General features: G+C 36.2%; 1 protein-coding gene across 4 annotated transcripts in view; it reads right to left on the bottom strand.

The window, feature by feature from the left end:
* PRKD1 (protein kinase D1) overlaps nt 1–19,573 on the bottom strand; it is a 290,658-nt gene that overhangs the window by 41,406 nt on the left and 229,679 nt on the right. For 2 of the 4 annotated variants that reach the window (XM_087423100.1, XM_087423114.1), the window contains 9 exons: nt 11,636–11,846; nt 11,399–11,476; nt 11,278–11,298; nt 9,379–9,583; nt 7,770–7,893; nt 6,087–6,164; nt 4,518–4,797; nt 3,144–3,196; nt 981–1,053 (listed from right to left, as the gene is read on the bottom strand). In XM_087423100.1, coding sequence (XP_087279226.1) covers nt 981–1,053; nt 3,144–3,196; nt 4,518–4,797; nt 6,087–6,164; nt 7,770–7,893; nt 9,379–9,583; nt 11,278–11,298; nt 11,399–11,476; nt 11,636–11,846 — 1,123 coding nt within the window. The remainder of the gene's footprint in view (nt 1–980; nt 1,054–3,143; nt 3,197–4,517; nt 4,798–6,086; nt 6,165–7,769; nt 7,894–9,378; nt 9,584–11,277; nt 11,299–11,398; nt 11,477–11,635; nt 11,847–19,573) is intronic. The other 2 variants (XM_087423108.1, XM_004421150.3) reach the window with 1 other exon arrangement.

Genomic DNA, 19,573 nt, shown 5'->3' with positions numbered 1-19,573 from the left:
ACTACGTGCAGTTATGTCTATTTACCACGCTCTATATACCATGAGTTTTTTTGCACGCAATGATTACACTGTAGAGCGATGCTCTGTGTAGTACTTGCTGTTCCCTATTACACTGTTATGCATTGACAAAAAGCACAATGGTTGTTGACGCATTGATCGGTTTTCTATCAAAAATAAATCATTTGTGCATTTTATAAGAATCAAAATTACTCTGTAAAATAGACTAGAACTTAACTTTTTTTAAAAAGCACCATATTATACTATCATAAATAATATTGAGTGAGACACTGTGATTATTTCAGAGCGCCCTCACCTCACAAAAAAGATAATTTGTTACTGATTATATTAAGGAACTGAGAGTTATGATGTCATTTTATAAAGCAGGTAAAACATTAATATGAAATGTTTCTTAAAGATTTGAAAAATATGATTGAACTGGGTAGACTCTAAAACAGCAGAAGTTAAAATAATAAATTCACCCAGTACCTTGACAATGAGAAAAAGGTAAAAATTCAGTATTTCACTTCAAAAATTAAAAAAGTGCAAACTTTAATGAGATACATACAATGTTAAAGATGTTAGAATTTTTTGTGGGTGTAGTTACATGAATGGATTTCTTTAGAGTTGTGATAAATACGCTAAAAGGAAAAGGAATGTTTATGAATTACAACTTCCTTGTTTCCCAATATTTTGTCTAAATAAACCAATATTTAACCAATATTGTGTATAGAGTTTGTCCATATTTAAGCAAAAGAAATTTTTTAGGAGTAGAACAATTTCTCTTTCAAAATAGAAATGGACCAATTTGCCAAATAGTGACTATCTCAAGACAAATTTCTAAAAAGGTAAAACGCAGAGAGACATGCGTACAGACACATATACACATAGGTCTTGTCGTTTCTATTTTCCTTGGCAATATTACTTTTCTAAACACAAGTAGTAATTTTAAATTAATAAAAATACTTAGTGAACTAACCTACCTCCGTAAACAATTCCAAACTGCCCAGAACCCAGTACTTCGTCAGGAAAAATCTGATACACTGTGCTGATGTCCTGTAGGTGCAAGTTCAGTGAAAAACAAACATAAAGTGAAACAAAACATTAGTTCTAATGAATTATTTAATTTTATTAAATATACCAGAAATATTATTAAATATCTTAAACAATTAAATTGTAAATGCTAGATGAAATCTGTAATATGACTGTACTATACAAAGTGCACTCTTCAATTAATGTAATATTGTAATGTTCTGAAAACTATTCTGCTCTTAAGCAGCAGAGGTTTTCTAATGTTCAATTAAATATGTTTCATCAGAGAGAAATAAGATGTAAAACTATACAACGCCATTTACTGTCAGTATTCAAAAAGGGATTAGCTTCTTGAGATGGCTATTTAGAAATTTCAAGTTAAGTAATCATGGTTCCTAATCTTGTGTCTGTGTGAGTCCTGATTCCAACCACTCCATTCTTTAAGCCTAGAATGCTGATGCTGCTTCTTTATCAATCATCCACATCCAGATGAATCTCAGCTGAAGGAAGAGTGGGCTGAGTCACTGCGAGGATGACAATCCATTGTGAAATTCTCATCTCTGAGGTAACTACACTCTTCTGGAGTTTTTATCACTTCTGGAGGTAACAAGTTCCAATTGTCTACTCTTTTCTCTATGAAATAAGAATTGCTAAATAAAGCTTTATGTTTTAAAGTCTGTTATTTGAGGACCACACTCATGAGAGCACAATGCAATACTTTTTCACTTTACGTATTCCTACTATACCCTATGGAATTTTCTGCCTATTCTCCACTCCTGTACTCTTTGTCTTTTCCAAAAGAGAAGTCCTTTTACATCAAATCCCACCCTCTGCATATCCTATACACCCCTATCCTTTTCCTTTATCCTTCTCCCCAGAAAACAACTGCAAGTTGTCTACGTCCTGGGATCCCTTCAGAGTATCCACAGGGTGAGTTCAAGCTTGTCTGGAGACAAGGAAAGAATTAATACCACTCCAGTATTCTGAGTCCAAGCTACTCCATCTTTCTCTGATAGCTCAATGGCCCACCCAGAATTTTCAGTGGACAACAGTGGTCAAACAGGGTGGAACAATCCCACAAGTATCAAGAATTTTCCAAGAGGCTTATAAATTATATTTCCCAAAGTCTTCTCTGGCTAAGCCAGAGCAAGTAGGAACCTGCAGGTCTTTAGAAATCTATCTCATGATTGACAGCACAAGATTTCATCTAACCTTCACTATGAGGTTTTCCTAATTCTCTCTAATTCTCTTTGGTTTTCAGTTTACTTTATGCCAATTTAGCAAAGGTTGCAAAGCTGTACTAGTGATAAATAGAGTTTCATAGCATTTATTCATTAAAAAATAAACTCAGATCAGTGTAAGTAAGGCTCTAAACTTTTTGCTTTTGGTCATAGCTGGCAAAATAGAGCGAAGGGTCTGAGTCACAGGATGAGCCAGGAAAGGCCTTATTACTTTTGGGCTACTAGCCATAGTGACAAAGTATAACAAATAAAGTAAACATATGACAGAGTGGAAATTATTTTATAATACGTCTGATCTATAATTTTCAAAAACTGAGCTGAAAGGATGGAGTTTATGCGGCACAGGTGACTAGGGGGCTAGAAAGTGGACCCATAAAATCTGATTTATGCAACTTTCTGAGGTCTCCTTGATATGTACAAGTGACTGTAAGAACATTTGCAACTCCTTGTCCTAAGACAGCGCTCCTCAGTAACAATCAAGGAATGAGAATAAGGACATGTTTAAGCTATTCATGCAACTCAAAGAATTTATTTTATTTGGTATTGTGTAACATCAACCATTAAAATTCCAGTGCCAAGATGGGTAAATGTGTGAAAATTCAAGCATTGCTTTATAATTGCTCATCTGAGATGAATCATATGTGTTTAGCTCTCCACATTCCAGAATAGATTATAGAAAATCACTGAAAGAGTCCATATAATGTAACGGTGCTAAATCTTGTGGAAGAAAAATATCCAAGTAGACCCTATTTTATTTTCTATAAAATACTGAAAAATTAAAATGTTAGAGAAATAAACGTGTATTTTATGATGTTCTTATTTTCCAATACAGAAACACATTACCAAGTTTTATATTAGTAGGTACATACTCACCACATTTTCTTGAATCTGGCAATTTGATACCGAAATACTCACAGAAATATCTCCTGGAAAAACATGTTAAAAAATATGCAAAAGAAGTAAGGTAAGTAATAGCAAAACAAACCAACTCATGCTCACTAATCAAGCTGCTGGGCTGTTTTTAAATCATAGCAATTAGATTTTTCTAGGAATATGTCTATTAGAATATTCCTTTCCCTTTACAATTACAGATTTACTCTGTACTTGGCTTTGAAAAATAATATTTTGTTAGTTTAGAGTTGGGAGTCATAAAGACAGGTTCAAATACTAGCCTGCCACTTTGTAGCTCTGGTACAAGCTGAGACAACTTCATCTCTCTAGGGCCTGATCTCTTCCCCTGTAAACAGGCGAATCATCAACGTCCACCTGTTGGGCTTGTTTTAGGCATTAAACTGGAGACCTCGTGTTAAGTGCTCAGCACCAATATCGGCATATATATTCTATTAAAATGTACATTGGTTGTAGAGATTAATTAAAAAGTTGTGATAGATCATCAGATAACACAACATGATATGAAAAACAGACGTTTTTTCTACAGGCTTCATTATTAACAGCCATCATGAAACTTAAAATTACATTTTTATACAAATATTCCTCTAAAATACCTTTCTCAAAATTCACCTTCAATACTTGATCCTGGCTGCATTTTGGTAAAATCTACCTCATTCTACTAATGAACAGAGATTTCTCCCTGGGATAAAAGTATCAAGAGTTTCCCAGTACTCTGCACACCCAGGATCTGGCAGAGTCGCATGTTAGGTGGTTTTCAGGAAGCATTAACTCAGATTCGCAAACGGCAAGACTGGCATTCCAGGTCAGGCTCAAGCTGACTAGATCACTTCCTTTATGACCAATAGCTCTAGGCTTCTGCTATTGCCTAATATATGGGGTTTACGTGAATTTGTTCATATTTTATTTTTATTTATTTATTTTTTTATTTGTGAGGAAGATCAGCCCTGAGCTAACATCCGATGCCAATCCTCCTCTTTTTTTTGTGCTGAGGAAGATTGGCCCTGAGCTAACATCTATGACTATTTTCCTCTCCTTTATATGGGATGCTGCCACAGCATGGCTTGACAAGCAGTGCATCGGTGCGCGCCCAGGATACGAACCCGCGAACCCCAGGCCGCCGCAGCAGAGCACACACACTTAACCACTTGTGCCACCGGGCCAGCCCCCATATTTTAATATAAATAAACAATAAAATAGGATAATTTAATGAATGAAATATCTTAGTATGCATAGCAGCTTTTATTTATAGACCCTATGTTCTCCAATAAACTAAATCATCCCCAAGGAGACTCTCTTCCTCTGTTCTACAGACAGTTAGAAAACTAGCAGACTCACTGTGCGAGTTGGTTCCTGAACCCACGGACGAGCCCTTGGGAATTACAGGCATGAGGGCATGCTGGATCGCCATCTCCCACAACCTGGCCACATCCACTCCAATGCCACTGGTGAGGACACTGCTATTTGGTAGTGGGCTGGAAGGGTTGACCACATTTTCTCCCACATAATACACTACATTTGCTGTGGTGATTTCAAAACAATGAGGATTGGCCCCATTAGGAATTAAAGCTGAAGGTTTTGCTGGTTCCAGAGATAAAATTTCTGATAAAGGAATTTCCTGTGAAAGAAAGAGTGTGCTAAATGTAGTTTATCAGAAATATGTAAACTTTCAAATAAAATTCATGCCAAGGATATGTGAGAAATGATACCACAAATAGCCATCATTTATATAAAATGGTTTTATAAAACACAGAATATTACTAAACAAACTTTAAAAATAACTTCACTAGGGGAAACCTTATGATCTCCTTTTTCCAGAAAAATTCAAGTGACTTTTTTACTATGTTTATGTGGCAGGAATAAGTATAAATAAGAATAATGATTTTGAACCTGCATTAAAATCTAAGAATATAAATGATAATTTTTATAATTGTGAGGTAGAAAGACAACACTTGAAATGATTTTGGGTATGTACCGCTGTTTTTAAATTTTAACTATTCTTTAAGGGACTGAATATGAACCATATAATTTGATTCGATAGATGTTAATATAAAAATATAGCCAAGTGAATAGTTTTAGTGAGGAAAAGCACAGAGATTGGTTTTAACAGCAGTTGCTTTTAAGACAATTTTGATATTAAAAGATTAATCAGCACATTGTCTTCCAGTAGGTATGGAGTGACTAGGATATAATAACTTTTAAAACAAATTTTTAATTTAAAAATTATTGAGGTTTCCTTTTTCTGTTAGAGCTGTGTAAAGTGGCCATGGAGAATCATATCAACTATGCCTGAGCCTGCATTAATTTTGAAGGAGCAAGTATATACTGTTTTCCCTATGAACTTCTTTGGAACCATGTTTTACTGGATGATACATTATGTGACATCTATATTATTTCATGTAGAGAGAAAGAATGAAAATTGCTGCCAAATTTTTGTCTAGAGGAAACTGCTCCTTATGAATATTGGCAAAGCATGGAGAAATCATAGAATGTTTCCTAATGCCCTATGATGTGCTGCAAGGCTATAGATGAAAAAATTTTTTTAAAAAAGCTGGATCTGGTGGATTTGGGGAATTTACTTTTAGCTAACCTGCTGTGACCTTGAGTTTTCTAGTTAAATCACACATCTCTGCTAAAATACTCAATTAAGCTTCCTCCCCTTGCCCCCACCATCCCATGGGGCCAGAAGCACTCCCCAGGGAAATGTGAAATGCACAGATAACTATCATGGGGTCACAACCTGATTCCCCCCAAATTTGCAAACTGCAGAGAAGAAAAACTATCTCTTGGAGCAAGCACAAAAACAGTCATGTCTGTTGGACGTATTTTGTATTTCTGATACTCTACTGGCCCATGAGAAAGCAAGAGGGGGCATGAGACTCCAATCAAGGCAAGAGCCACCCTTACCTTGTAGTATCTGCTTCCTGTGTCATTTTGAAAGAGGGTAATGCATTTGCTATCCAATCTCCAATAGTGCCGTTTCCGCTGAAACAGAAGTTAGATTCAGGATCTTTTAAAAACTTTAAAAATACCCAAGATTGATCAAATGAAAACATTTTATGGGGACATAAGATTTGATGGTAGAAAGTGCATGGGCTTTGGACCAGAAAGACTCACACTCAATTTCAGACTCTAGAAGGTGACTGTCTAGCAAACGTGTGATAAGTTTCCACGTCTACATCAGAGAGTCATGAGTGATAAAGGAGATGATGTATTAGCCCCCAGCACAGTGCCTAGCACTTAGTGCATGCATAGTAAACAGAAAATACTATTTTTAAATTTATTTGACTGCTTGAAGAGATAAAGTGGATTTGTAGATAGTAATAAAATAAAAGAGCTTAGTAGGAGATATAATATTTACATATTCTCATTATTTTAGAACATAAGGAATGCCATGCTGATCTAGCCAGGTATTCTGGCTTCCATTAGGAGATAAAAGAATTCTGAATGTTGCAGCAGAACTTATAAAGAATATTTTGTTGGATGGCAAGGTTGACTCCACAGCATCAACTTAACATTAAGTCAGGGGAATGTATCAAATAACTCTACTTTCTCTTAAGCTCACTACAGATTGAAACTTCTATGATTTGGTGATCAGGTCCTTGTTCACTGTAGGTATATGCTCCATGATTTTAGGGTGTGTGTGTGTGTGTGTGTGTGTGTTTTCATCTTTTTAGACCAAAAAGCCCCGGCATTTTTCTTGGTCCCTTCCACAACCAATCTTACACCAGTAAAATACACTAAATATGCTTTACATATTTTATGCTATGTCTAGGAAGAACTATATGATATTCAATTGAGTCCTACAGTGAGTCATGTAAATCTCTCTCCATCAGAGAAGACTGAGATTATCGATAGAGCAATTAGGTTACAGGTGTCTGTTTATCTAAAGAAATGATGGAGAGCCTATAGATAGGAGGTGATGAGGAAAATATTACCAGTAACTGAGAAAGAAGCTTATCACCAAATGTCAATTAGTTCAACTGAAACGTAAATCAAATTTTTCTCTCTTACACACATGCACAACCTCATTCATCAACTATTAGGAAAATCTGGAGTAGTGAACAACTCAGATTACATTAAACAATTAAAATGTGTTGTCTTTTATCTAATACTTTTCTTTTATCTAATAAAGTATAGGATTACTGTTTTCCTGAATAGGTCAGTTTTTAAGTGAACACTTTAAGGATTTGAGAAGTATATAATAGTGGTCATTGTTTTTCTCTCCCTAAAATGCAGTGTTTTTTAAAAAAATTCTGAATCACACAGGAGCATTCTGAAAGCCACACTGTCGTTTTCGCGACTGCTATAAAATGACAGACATTCAAGTTGCTTGGGGATCATCTCAAGCCATAGAGGTAAATGATTTTGTTTCCCTGAGATTGCTGTCTGTGCTTTTTCCTAACTCATTGCTTGCTCGACTACATCCTACACCCAGAGTCAGTCGCTGTGCTCCAGCGGATCCTATGCCACGCCTGCGCTAAGGTTTGCTCCTGGTAGCTCAGACACCCCGCAGTCTTCACAGGGCATTAGCAACTCCTCCAATTAAAGCTAGCCAAACAAGAGACAAGCGCTTGCCGTGGACCTTACCAGCGTATCCTTGCTGGTGTAGTGGACCATCCACCCCTCTTGCATCACCGCACTGCTTTTCCTCTTCGTGTGTTTGACGGACTGCACTACCCTCATGAGTGGGATATTGTTGCTTGTGGACGGACTTGAAAAGTCAAAATATTATAGGAAAGAATTGTTTTTAGATGCAGATCTTCCTTTCTTGCATAAAACCTTATTTAAGCTATTTCAAAGTGAAAGTCAAAAGAAATTCACATCCCATTTTTAGTGAAATGTACTGTCAGAGTATCATAGTTCAGAATCTAGATTACTCTGAGGAGTGATAGACACTTCATATGTACACTTGAAAAATCCCGAGGCAGGATAATAAGCACCTTGGTTTTAAGGTTGAACTATATGGTGCTCAGTTTTCGGGTAAACATCAGGTAGATTCCCGTCTCAGTGTACTGAGGCCACATATTCAGAATCACACCTGAAAGCTTATTTACTTACTTATTACATAATACAGGCAAAATATTCATCATTTATAGATAACAGATAATATTTAACATGAATTTGAATCTCCCGGGAGAATTTCCTAAAAATTAGAATATGCCGTTTAAACTGTCTTTTAAACAACTATTGCTCATGGAATTATGTCAATCCTTCATCTCTTTCTTTCTCTTTCCTTTCTGTCTCTATCTCCTCCTCTCTTCTCCCCATTCCCCAACATGCATATATGTAAGCATACTCTCCAGCCCCCTCACACTTGGATACTGAAGAAATACACACCTTCAAAAGACAGTTGGGTCAAAGGCTAATGTTTTCCAGTATTTTAAACATATTTCTTATGTCATTAAATGGAAGAAAAATCCAATTATTTTATTGCTCTACTTTCATGAACAATTTCAGTTTGTCAATGAATGTGGCATTTGTAAAATGGACACAAAAGTTTGAATAAACTTTAGAATATAAATCAGACGTTGGGAACCCTTTTCTGTAAAAGGCCAGGTAATAAATATTTTGGGCTTTGCAGAATATTTAACTCGGCCATTGTAGTGCAAAAGCAGCCATGGGCATGGCTATGCTCCCATAATACTTTATTACACAACAGGCAGCAGCCTCATTTGGCTGTAGTGTGTTGACCCCTGATATAAAAAAATGGGATCATCTAGTAATCAAAAAGTATCAATAATTAGATCACAAATATAAAATTTCACATACTTCTGAAATAAAGTCAAGAACAGTAAGGTGTAGACATACGTGATATTTCTAAGAGGGGCCGGCTATAAAATAGATTATGTCCACTCTGGTCCTGGATCTTTGTATTTCCACACAATGAGCTCTGAATAAACGTTAATTTAGTAGTCAACTTGTAGATGGCAAATTTGAGTACCCTTACACGCAAAAGAAAATGGGTCAAAGAATGAGGCAATGCTAGGAAAGGATGCAGACTATACTTCTCCAAGGGAATCCAGACCTCCTAACTCCAAAGGCTCTCCTCTCCTTGACAGTACCCCACTCGTTCATCAACAAATTAAGCATACACTTTAAACTTCTTTTATAACAGATTAAAATATCAAAGAGCTTTAAAAAGTAAATACCACTTGGAGTTCCACTGCTGGACGGAGGCTGGGAGTACAGCCCTCACCTGATGGTTCTGTTGGAGTCCTCGTGGTCCGGGTCTGGATCCTGCATCTCCCCACTGTCATTCTGGCACTCTGCCATCACCATCTCAGCATCTTGAACCATTGCCTCTTCCATGTCATCCATGAGCCCACTGTTCCTTTCACTGTCATTGTCATCACTCCCTTCTTCCATGACCACGTCAGACTCTGCCCCAGGGCTAAGCAAATCTAAAAAATTGTTTTGCACCCATGAAGATAAGCCTGGAATCCTGGAGCCAGGACTTAAGAGAAAGTTATCCAATCGTAAAACAAATCAATTGGAAGCCCTAAAATAAATACTTATGTGAGGAATTTACCTTTTCTTTCACTTTGCTTTTGTAATTCATAAGAATCTGAATTTGTAAAAGAATGAATACATAATTTTACAAGCAGATGCTTGTTTTTTGTGCCCCCAAGCCTAAAAACATGAAAAGTCTTGGAGAGCCTTAGAAGGAAGCCAAGGGTGGGATAGAAGCGAAATGCTAGGAAGCAAAGTGATACCAGGTACACTTGAAGAGGAAACCCATCATATTTCAGTAGCACAGCCCTGGTGGGAAAAAGAAATACACGGGAGGATGAGGGAAACTTTCACATGCAAGACGACTCAGGGTTGTTGATTCCTGCTATTCCAGTAACTTCTTAAATCATGGATTCCAATATTAAAATCAGCCACAGAAGCAACAGCTTTTAAATGCCTAAGATATTTGATATTTGAAGTAATATTGAATCCTGTCATTATGTAGGTGACGGTAATGCAGCAAAATAAATTACTAATGCAAAGTACTTATTTTAAAATTAGAAAATAGATTGATTAGAGACCCTAGCCTGCCAAGCTTGGAAAATTCACATTTTACCAAATTTTTCTGACTACATGGGAAAATGCAATTTCAAAGTAATCAACAACATCAAAAACTTCACTGTTCCCCTTTAGTTCTAGTTATCAAGACATTTCCTGCGCCTGAACAAAGTCAATATCACACGCCACAGAAAGTGAGAAGATTGCCAAGCTTTCCATTTTGGCAGCTAATTCATGTATCTCCAAGGCAGAAACTAGTATGGGAATGTTTTCCTGGAGAGATTTCCCTTCTTCTTCTTGTTCTGCTAGGTGTATATTTCTTCTAGAGAAGAAAGTTCTAGAGCAAAGATAATCCCTTGTTCTTCAGTGTTTTAGTAACAAAAATACTCAACTTATTTCTCTGGTATTCTATCTCCATTTTTCTTTCCAGAGGAATCAGAAAACTGATATCAGACTGAAGGTATAAAGCAGACCACTATCTATGGAAAAAGTTGGTCTGGGATACTAAGTCAAATATTTTGCTAAGAATCCATTAGAAATACGACTTGGGAAGAAAATGTGAGCTGTTCCTTTAGGACATGGCATTTTTCTTCGGAATCCTTCAAAGTTAATTTATGCAGTTAGAGTTTTCTCAAAGGAATACTCCCAAACATAGAAAATGATACGTATTTTTAATTGGCTGAATTAAAGGTCCTTTTATTATTATTAAAGACACAGGTTAACAAGCACATACATAGTGGAAGCAAATGGGTGGAGGAAGTGGGTGATTATTTCTCTGTGACTCTTCCATTCTTTCGCATACGGGGAAGAAAAGTTAACTTCTGTCTCAATGGTTGGAATGAAGATGGAGGAAAAGAGACACAGCTATAACTTGCTGGAATTCCAACAATTTCCATGTTTCTGAACAAACTAGGATAGGCATATAAAACAAGAGAGCTGGGGAAGAAATTCGGGACATCCAAGTTTTCAATACTAGCTGTTCACCATGTAAAAATTGAGAAAGTCTCTTTGGTTTTTATCAAAACTCAATGAGCTGGAATGGGAGCTTTTCTACAGTAAAGTAGAACAAACTGAGGCCATAACTTACCTTGGGCTGGGACACAAATACCTGAGCAGAAAACAATAAGAGTAACAAGTCCTGTTAAGTCATAACTGACACACTCTCTAACAGGAAAGGAGCAGGGACGTGACTGCTGATCTTCACCTACCTCCATTAATGGTCACTTCACCGAGGCAGTTGTTGGGTACTTTTGGTGCACAACGTTTATGACAGTTGAATCTGCAATCTAATCACAATGATTTTAAAAAGAAAACAAAGAAAAATCAAGGATTCCTCAGAAAGAGAAGTTGTGAAACAAAAACACAGTAATTTCAAATGGAGGAGGATTAGTTTAAGGATCAAACTTTGGCTGGTGACAAATATTTGGTGGCAAGATGATCCTTACCTTTGCACTGCAGGCCCTGCCTGAAAAGGCCCTTGAGAAGCTTCTTGCAGTATTGGCACACCGTGGGCCGGGTGTAGGAGTGGATGACAAATGTGTGCGGCACTTTAACTTTAGACATCAAAATCTTGTCGAGCTGAATTGGCCGTCCGATGTATGACTGAGAATTCGACCTCTTCTCTCGACCAATAAAAGACTCTGATGGTGACTTTTGCTATGTGTTTGAAAAACAATAAACGACAATAAGATGTAAGAGACTACTTGATTTATATGTTTATGTATTTTTAAATCACATTTTGTTTTACTATTGTATTTAGTGGTTTGATCCTTAAGAATATGAGAAAAATAAACTAAAGCTATGTTTCTGTTCTTTACTGTAATTTATTCCCCCTTAACTTCTTATCTGAGTTACCTTGTTTTGATAGTCTGAAAAGAATTGGAGATCAGAATATTTGAACCTGATTTCTAGAACTTTCAAATAATTTTTGGTTTTTAAAAAGTAATTTAATTGGTTTTAATACAGAAATATAAAGTTGTAAACAAACAAAAAAATGATTCTTAATCTCATTGCACACATTACTTCATCGACATCTTCTAAAGTATGATATGCACATTGCTGGAAAATGCACGTGGTTCAGGAAGATAGAAAATGAAGAGTAAATCCCCCCAGTCTGCCCTACATGGTACTTCATCTGAAAAGTGTCCACAGTTTCCTTGCACTCCCTCAAAGAATAAATATGATTTAAAATTATTCCTCAACCATATAAAAGTAAAGGGTTAAAATTACACTATCATTTTTATGACTGAAAAATATAGTGACTAATGGAGTATACAAGACACATAAATACTGGGATTTTGGTTATAAGTATGCCTCTGTGCACTCTTGTTTCTCATTTTGGGATTATTTAATCAGCCCAGTACAAATATTTTTAAAAATTAAATGAATTAAAATGAACTGCTTTCAATGTTTTTGGACAATTTCATGGTATTTCTTGATATGGAAATGTACTTGGGAATCATCAGAATAAAAGACAAATTGAATTATTTGTTCATAATTATTATAAGTATACATCTCATTTATTAAGTTCCTACTCTTAGTAATCAGTGTGTTAGATGCCTTACAAGATAGGCCTTGTTTTCTGCAGTTGAGCATCCAAGCTCATAAAGTTTAAATTCTGGGTCAAATGCTAATAAACAGTGTAGCCAAAACATGAACTACATTTGTTCGCCTCTAGAGCCCCTATATTATCACCTTACTCCGGTTAACTTCTAATTTGGAATAATTACTGACAAGATGAAAAATAAATCATATTTACATACAATTTCCATTCATTTCAATGCCTATCTGCACCAAAAGGTAATACCATTTATTACCAAATGGGGAAATTTTGATTTGCAGATTCACTAGCTTCGATAAAAAGAAATTTGAGATGAGGTTCTACTTAGGAATAGTATGTCTACAGTTAGATTTAAAATTACAATTCCATAAAGGAAAACTATAAAGTATAAACACCCTGGAAAGGCTCAACTCTTGTAGTGACATCTAGGGAGCTTTTAAAGATAAGTCAAAGGTTTGCCAAGCCAGAAAGATGAATATATTGAATAAATATCTTCAATAGAATTGAAAAATAATTAAATCCACAGGGTTAGGTCCCTGTTTTATGTGTCCTTCTTGAGCAACTGTAGCCAACGGGCCAGTTTTGAACATAGACTAAAAGGAAAAGTGCTATTTTTCCATAGTTGGAAAGTTTCAGCACCGAATAAAAACTGACCTGATGTCACACTTTCTTAGCAGACTTAAAATGTTCTCCGATTTGGAAAATCATAAGAAAAGTTGACCAAATCACTGTTCAGTTATTTTCCTTAATTTAAGATACCTAATTCGAGGCTGTATTAACAGAGCCAGTTTGACATAGGACTGTTTACTCTACCACGGGGCAAATTCCCTCAGAAGAGCAAGAGGCAGTCTGATAAACTGAATGTTTTCTTTTCATCCAACATGGTAACATTCACATAAACACTGCCATAAACTACAAGAACCAGAATTATCCTTAAGAAGTCATTTCATTTATTACCTTCAAGGCAGGATTACATAAGGAATTTTAAAACATTACAAGAGTTTAGGGAAAAGAAATTGGCTGTTACTTTGTGGCCCAGAGACGGTACTACACATATATTCAGGCAATGATCAGATTCACACAGCCACATGTGTCCTCGACACAGAATAACAACTCACAAACTGCATAATTTATAGTGTCAGAAATTAAGACTTTAATAGCATTTAAGATTTAATAACAATTTAATATTTTAATAGCATTAATAAAGAGTGCCCTCCTGTCATTCATGACATTTCAAAATTAAAACCAGCTAGCAACATGGCCAGAAATACTTATTTCTTATTGTTACCTTTTCCTATACTCCCAAATATAATTAATCATTTTCAGTGTGGCCTATATTTCTAAAGAAAAAGGCAAAGCTTTAAAATCTTGAGACGGGGTGCATGCATGGTGACTTATGTGGGAACTGATCTGCTGGAAAGAGATTGAGTTGTTTAATTTTACTAAATTACAAACACTTTGGGAAAGGGAGAGCGGAGAAGCCTTCCGAAATTTTGTTTGCAGAATTATATTCTATGTTTCTGGGAGTGTGCATACATATATTTGCATGTGCTTTTCCCTACCAGGAGGCAAATCTAAGAAGCTAACACATAAAGGGAAGACTGGGTCACTATCTGATGACCATAAATGCTTAAGAGATATTTATCCATTCTTTACTCAAAATGTAAAACAAGGCCTTCATTGATATATAACAGATTGTAAAACAAACAGAAAAACAAGAGCCTATGAAATAAGGCCATTGCCCTGTATTTATATGTATATTTATAATATATATATTTATGATAAATGTTTAAGACCCACCATTTCTGTAATCCTGCCAAATCATCCCTTTAAAAATATTTCTAATAATTTGAATGTAAACCAAATACTTCTAAGGATTTTCAGAATCAGTGATATATTTTTCATTAGTAATTAATATTCAGTTACTATTTTAAGCAAAAAATACGTAATTTCAATTATTATGTGAAGTTTTATTTGAAGGTAAGTACACCAGACAGCCGCAATTACAGTATTTTTTTGTTTGATAGTAGCAAGTTATAGAGTAGGTAAAAACAGAAATTGGTAATTTTAAAGGAAATAGATGCTTAAAATATCTCACTGATCTAAATCCAACTAGACTGGACGTTAAGATAATGTCAACAGGAAACCAGACTTAGTGATTCAAAGGGTTATATTGGCTTAATAATCAGGCTTTTTTGCATGTAACGCATTATTATTCAAAGTAAAGAGATATACTATTGCTTTATTTCTTCATTACCATACTTCATTTTATTTTTTTACTTATTTGTATATTTAACTATAATGTGTACAGTACTTTAGAGTTTTAAATAAAATCTTTTTTAAAGTGAACTGTGGGAAAGAGAAAATCTTCCTTACCCATCAACACTAGTGATGGTTGTACTAAATTTATTAGGTTAGCTAAACGGTGTTTAAATTAATCTCCACCCTTACTTGCTGCTCCAGTCTGGCACTGTGCATCCTGTGAACCTGGGCAATCTGCAGAATGATTGTCTTTTACGGGAAGAGGGAGGAGAGCTGAAATGCCTTGGAAAGGGAACGGCTACATTTTGTCTCATTCTGCGTCATTATTACGTTCAGAGCAAAAACTGGCTCAAAACTCAGAACAGATTTAAAATTCCCTTCTCTATAATTATGGTAAGCATATGCAGGACAATGTGCGTCTAAAAATTTACATTTTTACATTAGCCAATGGTCCTATGAATTGTTTTTTTCCTGAGTGGAGGAGTTTGGATCAAATTACAGGTGTGGAACTTTTGTGAGAACTGACATCACTATAATATATGGTATTGGGATGGATGTACGTAAATGATTTGATTTGGCAAATTAGAAACGATGGAAAGTATAAAGGTCTCTTTTCTGTTCTCAGCGTAAGAGGCATCACCCTCATGGATGGGAGAGAATATGAGAACATAAAAATGATGAAAGCTGAATTTGAAAGCCAGGATTAGAGATTAAATAGAAGAAAGATTTTAGATTAAAAAATTTTTTTTAAAGTCTATGGTTTTGCGAAGCGCCTTACGCTAATAATGTTCCATTTGAAATCACTGCCAAAGTTAAAACTATATGCACTGAACACCTACTTACAGAGACAACGTATCCTGCTTTTCTAGAGACTGATTTGCGTTTTAACCTGGTATGCTAAATTAATGACTCAGCAAGTCTGGAACCTTCCCAGGAAATGATTGCTTAGATTACATTATGGAAACTCCAACCGCCAGCACGTCTTTAAACATTTAACAGGACTCTGAAACAATTTCCCAACAAGGTATATTCCACTCCGTAGTGCAAAACAAATTCTCTTCATTAGTAAAGCCAAAACAGAGGGGGGAAGTTGCCTTTACTTGTAGTTTGCTTGTTGTCATTTATGCAAAATTTATACAAAATACATGGCTCAAATAAAAACTTCTGCAGGATTAAAATATTTATGTTTATTAACTAAAATTCATTTCACAGCCCCATATTGGGTGGGACTGGATTTTGGGTGACATAAACTCCCCTTGAGTTAAAGAGAGAGAGAAAAGTAGAGAACACTTTAGCGTACCTGTTGACGTCTCTTTTGGGACCTGTCTCAGTCATTAGACAATCAGATCCTAAGGAAAGGACAGTGTCTTAACCACATTTGTCCTCTGTTAATGGAAGAAGTGCCTGGTGCATGATAAACAATAAGCATTGCTTGAACTGAACAGAATGAATGTTTCCAAGAAGTAAATGCATGGGAATAATGGATGAGCCATTTCAATAGATATATTCAAAATACAGACTGTGATATAAGCCTTTTTTAAATTTAGTATTACATAGACTGTAACTTTGACATATTGGCTTTACAGGATTTCAATTTTAAGAGAGTACGATTGGCTAAGGAATGTTTTTCACTGCAATTGCTCTTCATAGAATGCTTGTCTGCCTGCTCCTCACCCCTACTTGGCATACCCAACATGAATGCAAAATCTGTGCAGAGCTATTCTGCTCTAGAAAGAGAGGAGAAGCAAGCCCAAATACCTGTAGGCTGTTCATATTAACGGGTGACCCCTCCATGTCAGGGATGCAATAGAGAATGGTGGAGACTACAGTAAATTGGAGAGGACAGGCTCAGCATAAAAGGGAAGGCCACTGCTCTAACACCGCGAAAAGTTGCCATGCTAATGTAAGCCCAGTGTTGCAGACTTCTTAGTTTTTCAAAAAGAGCAGAAAATCTAGTTGTTGTATAAAATAATTCTATTGCTCAACATTGGCAACTTAAAAAAATTTGAAACATTGTGCAAGCCAACTGATATGAGGAATAAATCAGGTCCATGAGGAGTCTGAGACCTTTGAACTAGATAATGACATAAAACATTTTTTATAACCTTTATAAGTGCCAAACTCTTTTCATAGCATTTACATGCATTAATTCATTTAAACCTCATGACCACTAGTGTTATGATCCTCATTTTACAGATAAGGAAACGGAACCACAGGGAGGTTAAATCATTTGCCCAAGATCGCAAAGCTTGTAAGTAGCAGAACTATGAACTCACATAGTCTTACTCCAGATGATAATAATAATTCCTCTCTTTTTAGTCCCTCTCAGCTCTCACATTCCCAAGTTTTATGCTAATATAAAAATAGAAAGTACTTTCTTCCCCTCATTCACGTCACGAAGGAAGAGTTCACAGGTGACAGTGAGAAGAATGTTCTACGTGCTAAAATGCAATGTAACCTTGATCTACAGAAGAGACTTTCAACCAGCTGTCTGTGCTCAGAGGACAGTATCTGAGTTATGCATGTTTTCTAGAACATAATAGCTAGCTGAATAAACAGCTTCTATTGTATAAGCATCACCCAGTTGGCTGCCCACTTTCCTACTCAGTTGCTGTTATGCTTAAAAGATACTAGCACAACTATGTGCCAACAGATCCAATGAAATATTAATCCTTTATTCCAGAAGTTTTAAAACCTAGCATTTTGGACTATCATTCAAAGAACTGTGCAGAATGGCACCTTATGATAGTTCTCGCCTACTGCCATCAAGATGATTTATCTAATTTAACAAGTGTTTCCTGGAGCCTATCCCAACCAAAAGCTCAATTCAGATGCTGCAGGACATACAAATACCAGTAAATAACATTCTCTGTGCCCAATGAGTTTACTAGCCAGTAGAATTCTGGACACAACTGTTACTATCAACAATAAAAATATGTGCTCTTCCCTTCTTTCTGCATGGTTCTGCCTTATTCTTCAGACTTCAGTTCACATGTCACCTCCAAGACGCCTCCAGACCCCCAAGCTTATTGCTCACTCCCTGTCTGCACTCTATTACTCTCTGGCACATCATCCTGTCTCCTCCAGGGCCATTACTGCAGCCTGCAACTGCCTTATTTACCTATTTGCTTTTTCACAGTCTCTTTGGTTTTTCACAGTCTCTCTTCAATAGAATATAAGTTCCTTAAGGAAAGGATCTTGATATTTCTTTGTCACTGTATCACCAACCTTAGGAACACTGCCTCACACGGAATAAGTGCCCATATATATATGAAAGTTTGGAGAAAAGATGAACCACACTCATTATGGAGGCAAAGGGGTCATTCAGAAAAGGGGTCTCTTAAAGGAGAGGCATTTGGCGTGGACCCTGACATGAGTCTTGTCATGTAATGATTATATTGAGTATTATTTGCAGTTAGAATTCTGTTTAGGACAACTCAGTCCTCCCCATCTTCAGACTGCCTAGAGATTTCTTTTATATACTCTGAAATCTGTTTATCCCACTTGGAAATGATTATCTAACCCCACCCATAGTCGCTGCCAGTAAAACATCGCTGTGAATGCTCAGGCTGAGACTAACTACTTTCTAAGCAAAAGAAACAATCAGCTCCTTTCAACAACACTTAGATGAACATATTACCTCTAACATGGGGAGGCAGTGATTTTCCAGCACAGAGCAGTCCTTGGGCAACAGACAAGTCTGAAGACCCCTGGGAAATGGAGTTCACATAGGAACACCCATATTTCCATGTCCTGTAATTCACTGAGCAGAGGGTAGGGTGTTTGGTGAGTTTCAAATTGCTCAGTGCTTCTGTTACAATTCTGATTCTACATCCCTTGAACCACCTGCCAAGTGTGCCAGATAAATGAATTTGGCTCCTCAGTTGGATACTCTAAATATATAGCATAAATAAAAGCTAATTGACACCTTTTCATAACAGTGAAAAGGGTTGCCACAGGTCAGGGGAAAAAAAAGTGTGCCCCCTGCTCAGTGGTGATGGATGCTGTGTTTTACAGTGGAGAACCCACAATTTGTGAAAGCTTTCACTATAATAACATATATAATCTCTTATTAAAAATACACGGTGATCTGGATTTGCTGAGTGCTAAAGTAGCCTTGGAAGTTATATTAAATTTTATATTGCCTCACTCTTTTTAAATACAGAAATGAAGGGTAAAGGAACCTTACTATTTTCTGAAGTGATCCACCCTTTGCAGGGAAAGCACCAGAATTATTGGAGGATTGTTGCAAATTACACGCACTGTTCTTTCAAAATGTCAGTTACCAACATCCTACAAATCTGTAGCTTCTTGGAGGAAAGGGGAGACATAAGTAAGATTACCTCCCCTTTTACTCAAAGGCAATGCAAGCTTAATGCCATGCACTCTAAATTTATAAAATAAAAAAGGAGCATTTCCACTGAGGAAGAAAACAACTTTGCACGTCAACAGCTTCTGCTTTGGGGCTTTAAGACTTGATCTACACATAGAAAGTGAACTGGACGATAAACAGATTATGTGGAAAAATCAAGAATAGCAATTTTAGGGACATACATTTCCG

Source organism: Ceratotherium simum, chromosome 3 (assembly GCF_057802395.1).
Source record: "Ceratotherium simum simum isolate JZ-2026a chromosome 3, ASM5780239v1, whole genome shotgun sequence".
Lineage (NCBI taxonomy): Eukaryota > Metazoa > Chordata > Mammalia > Perissodactyla > Rhinocerotidae > Ceratotherium > Ceratotherium simum.
The sequence above is the reverse complement of the archived record's forward strand: the minus strand, read 5'-3'. Positions and strand labels throughout refer to the sequence as shown.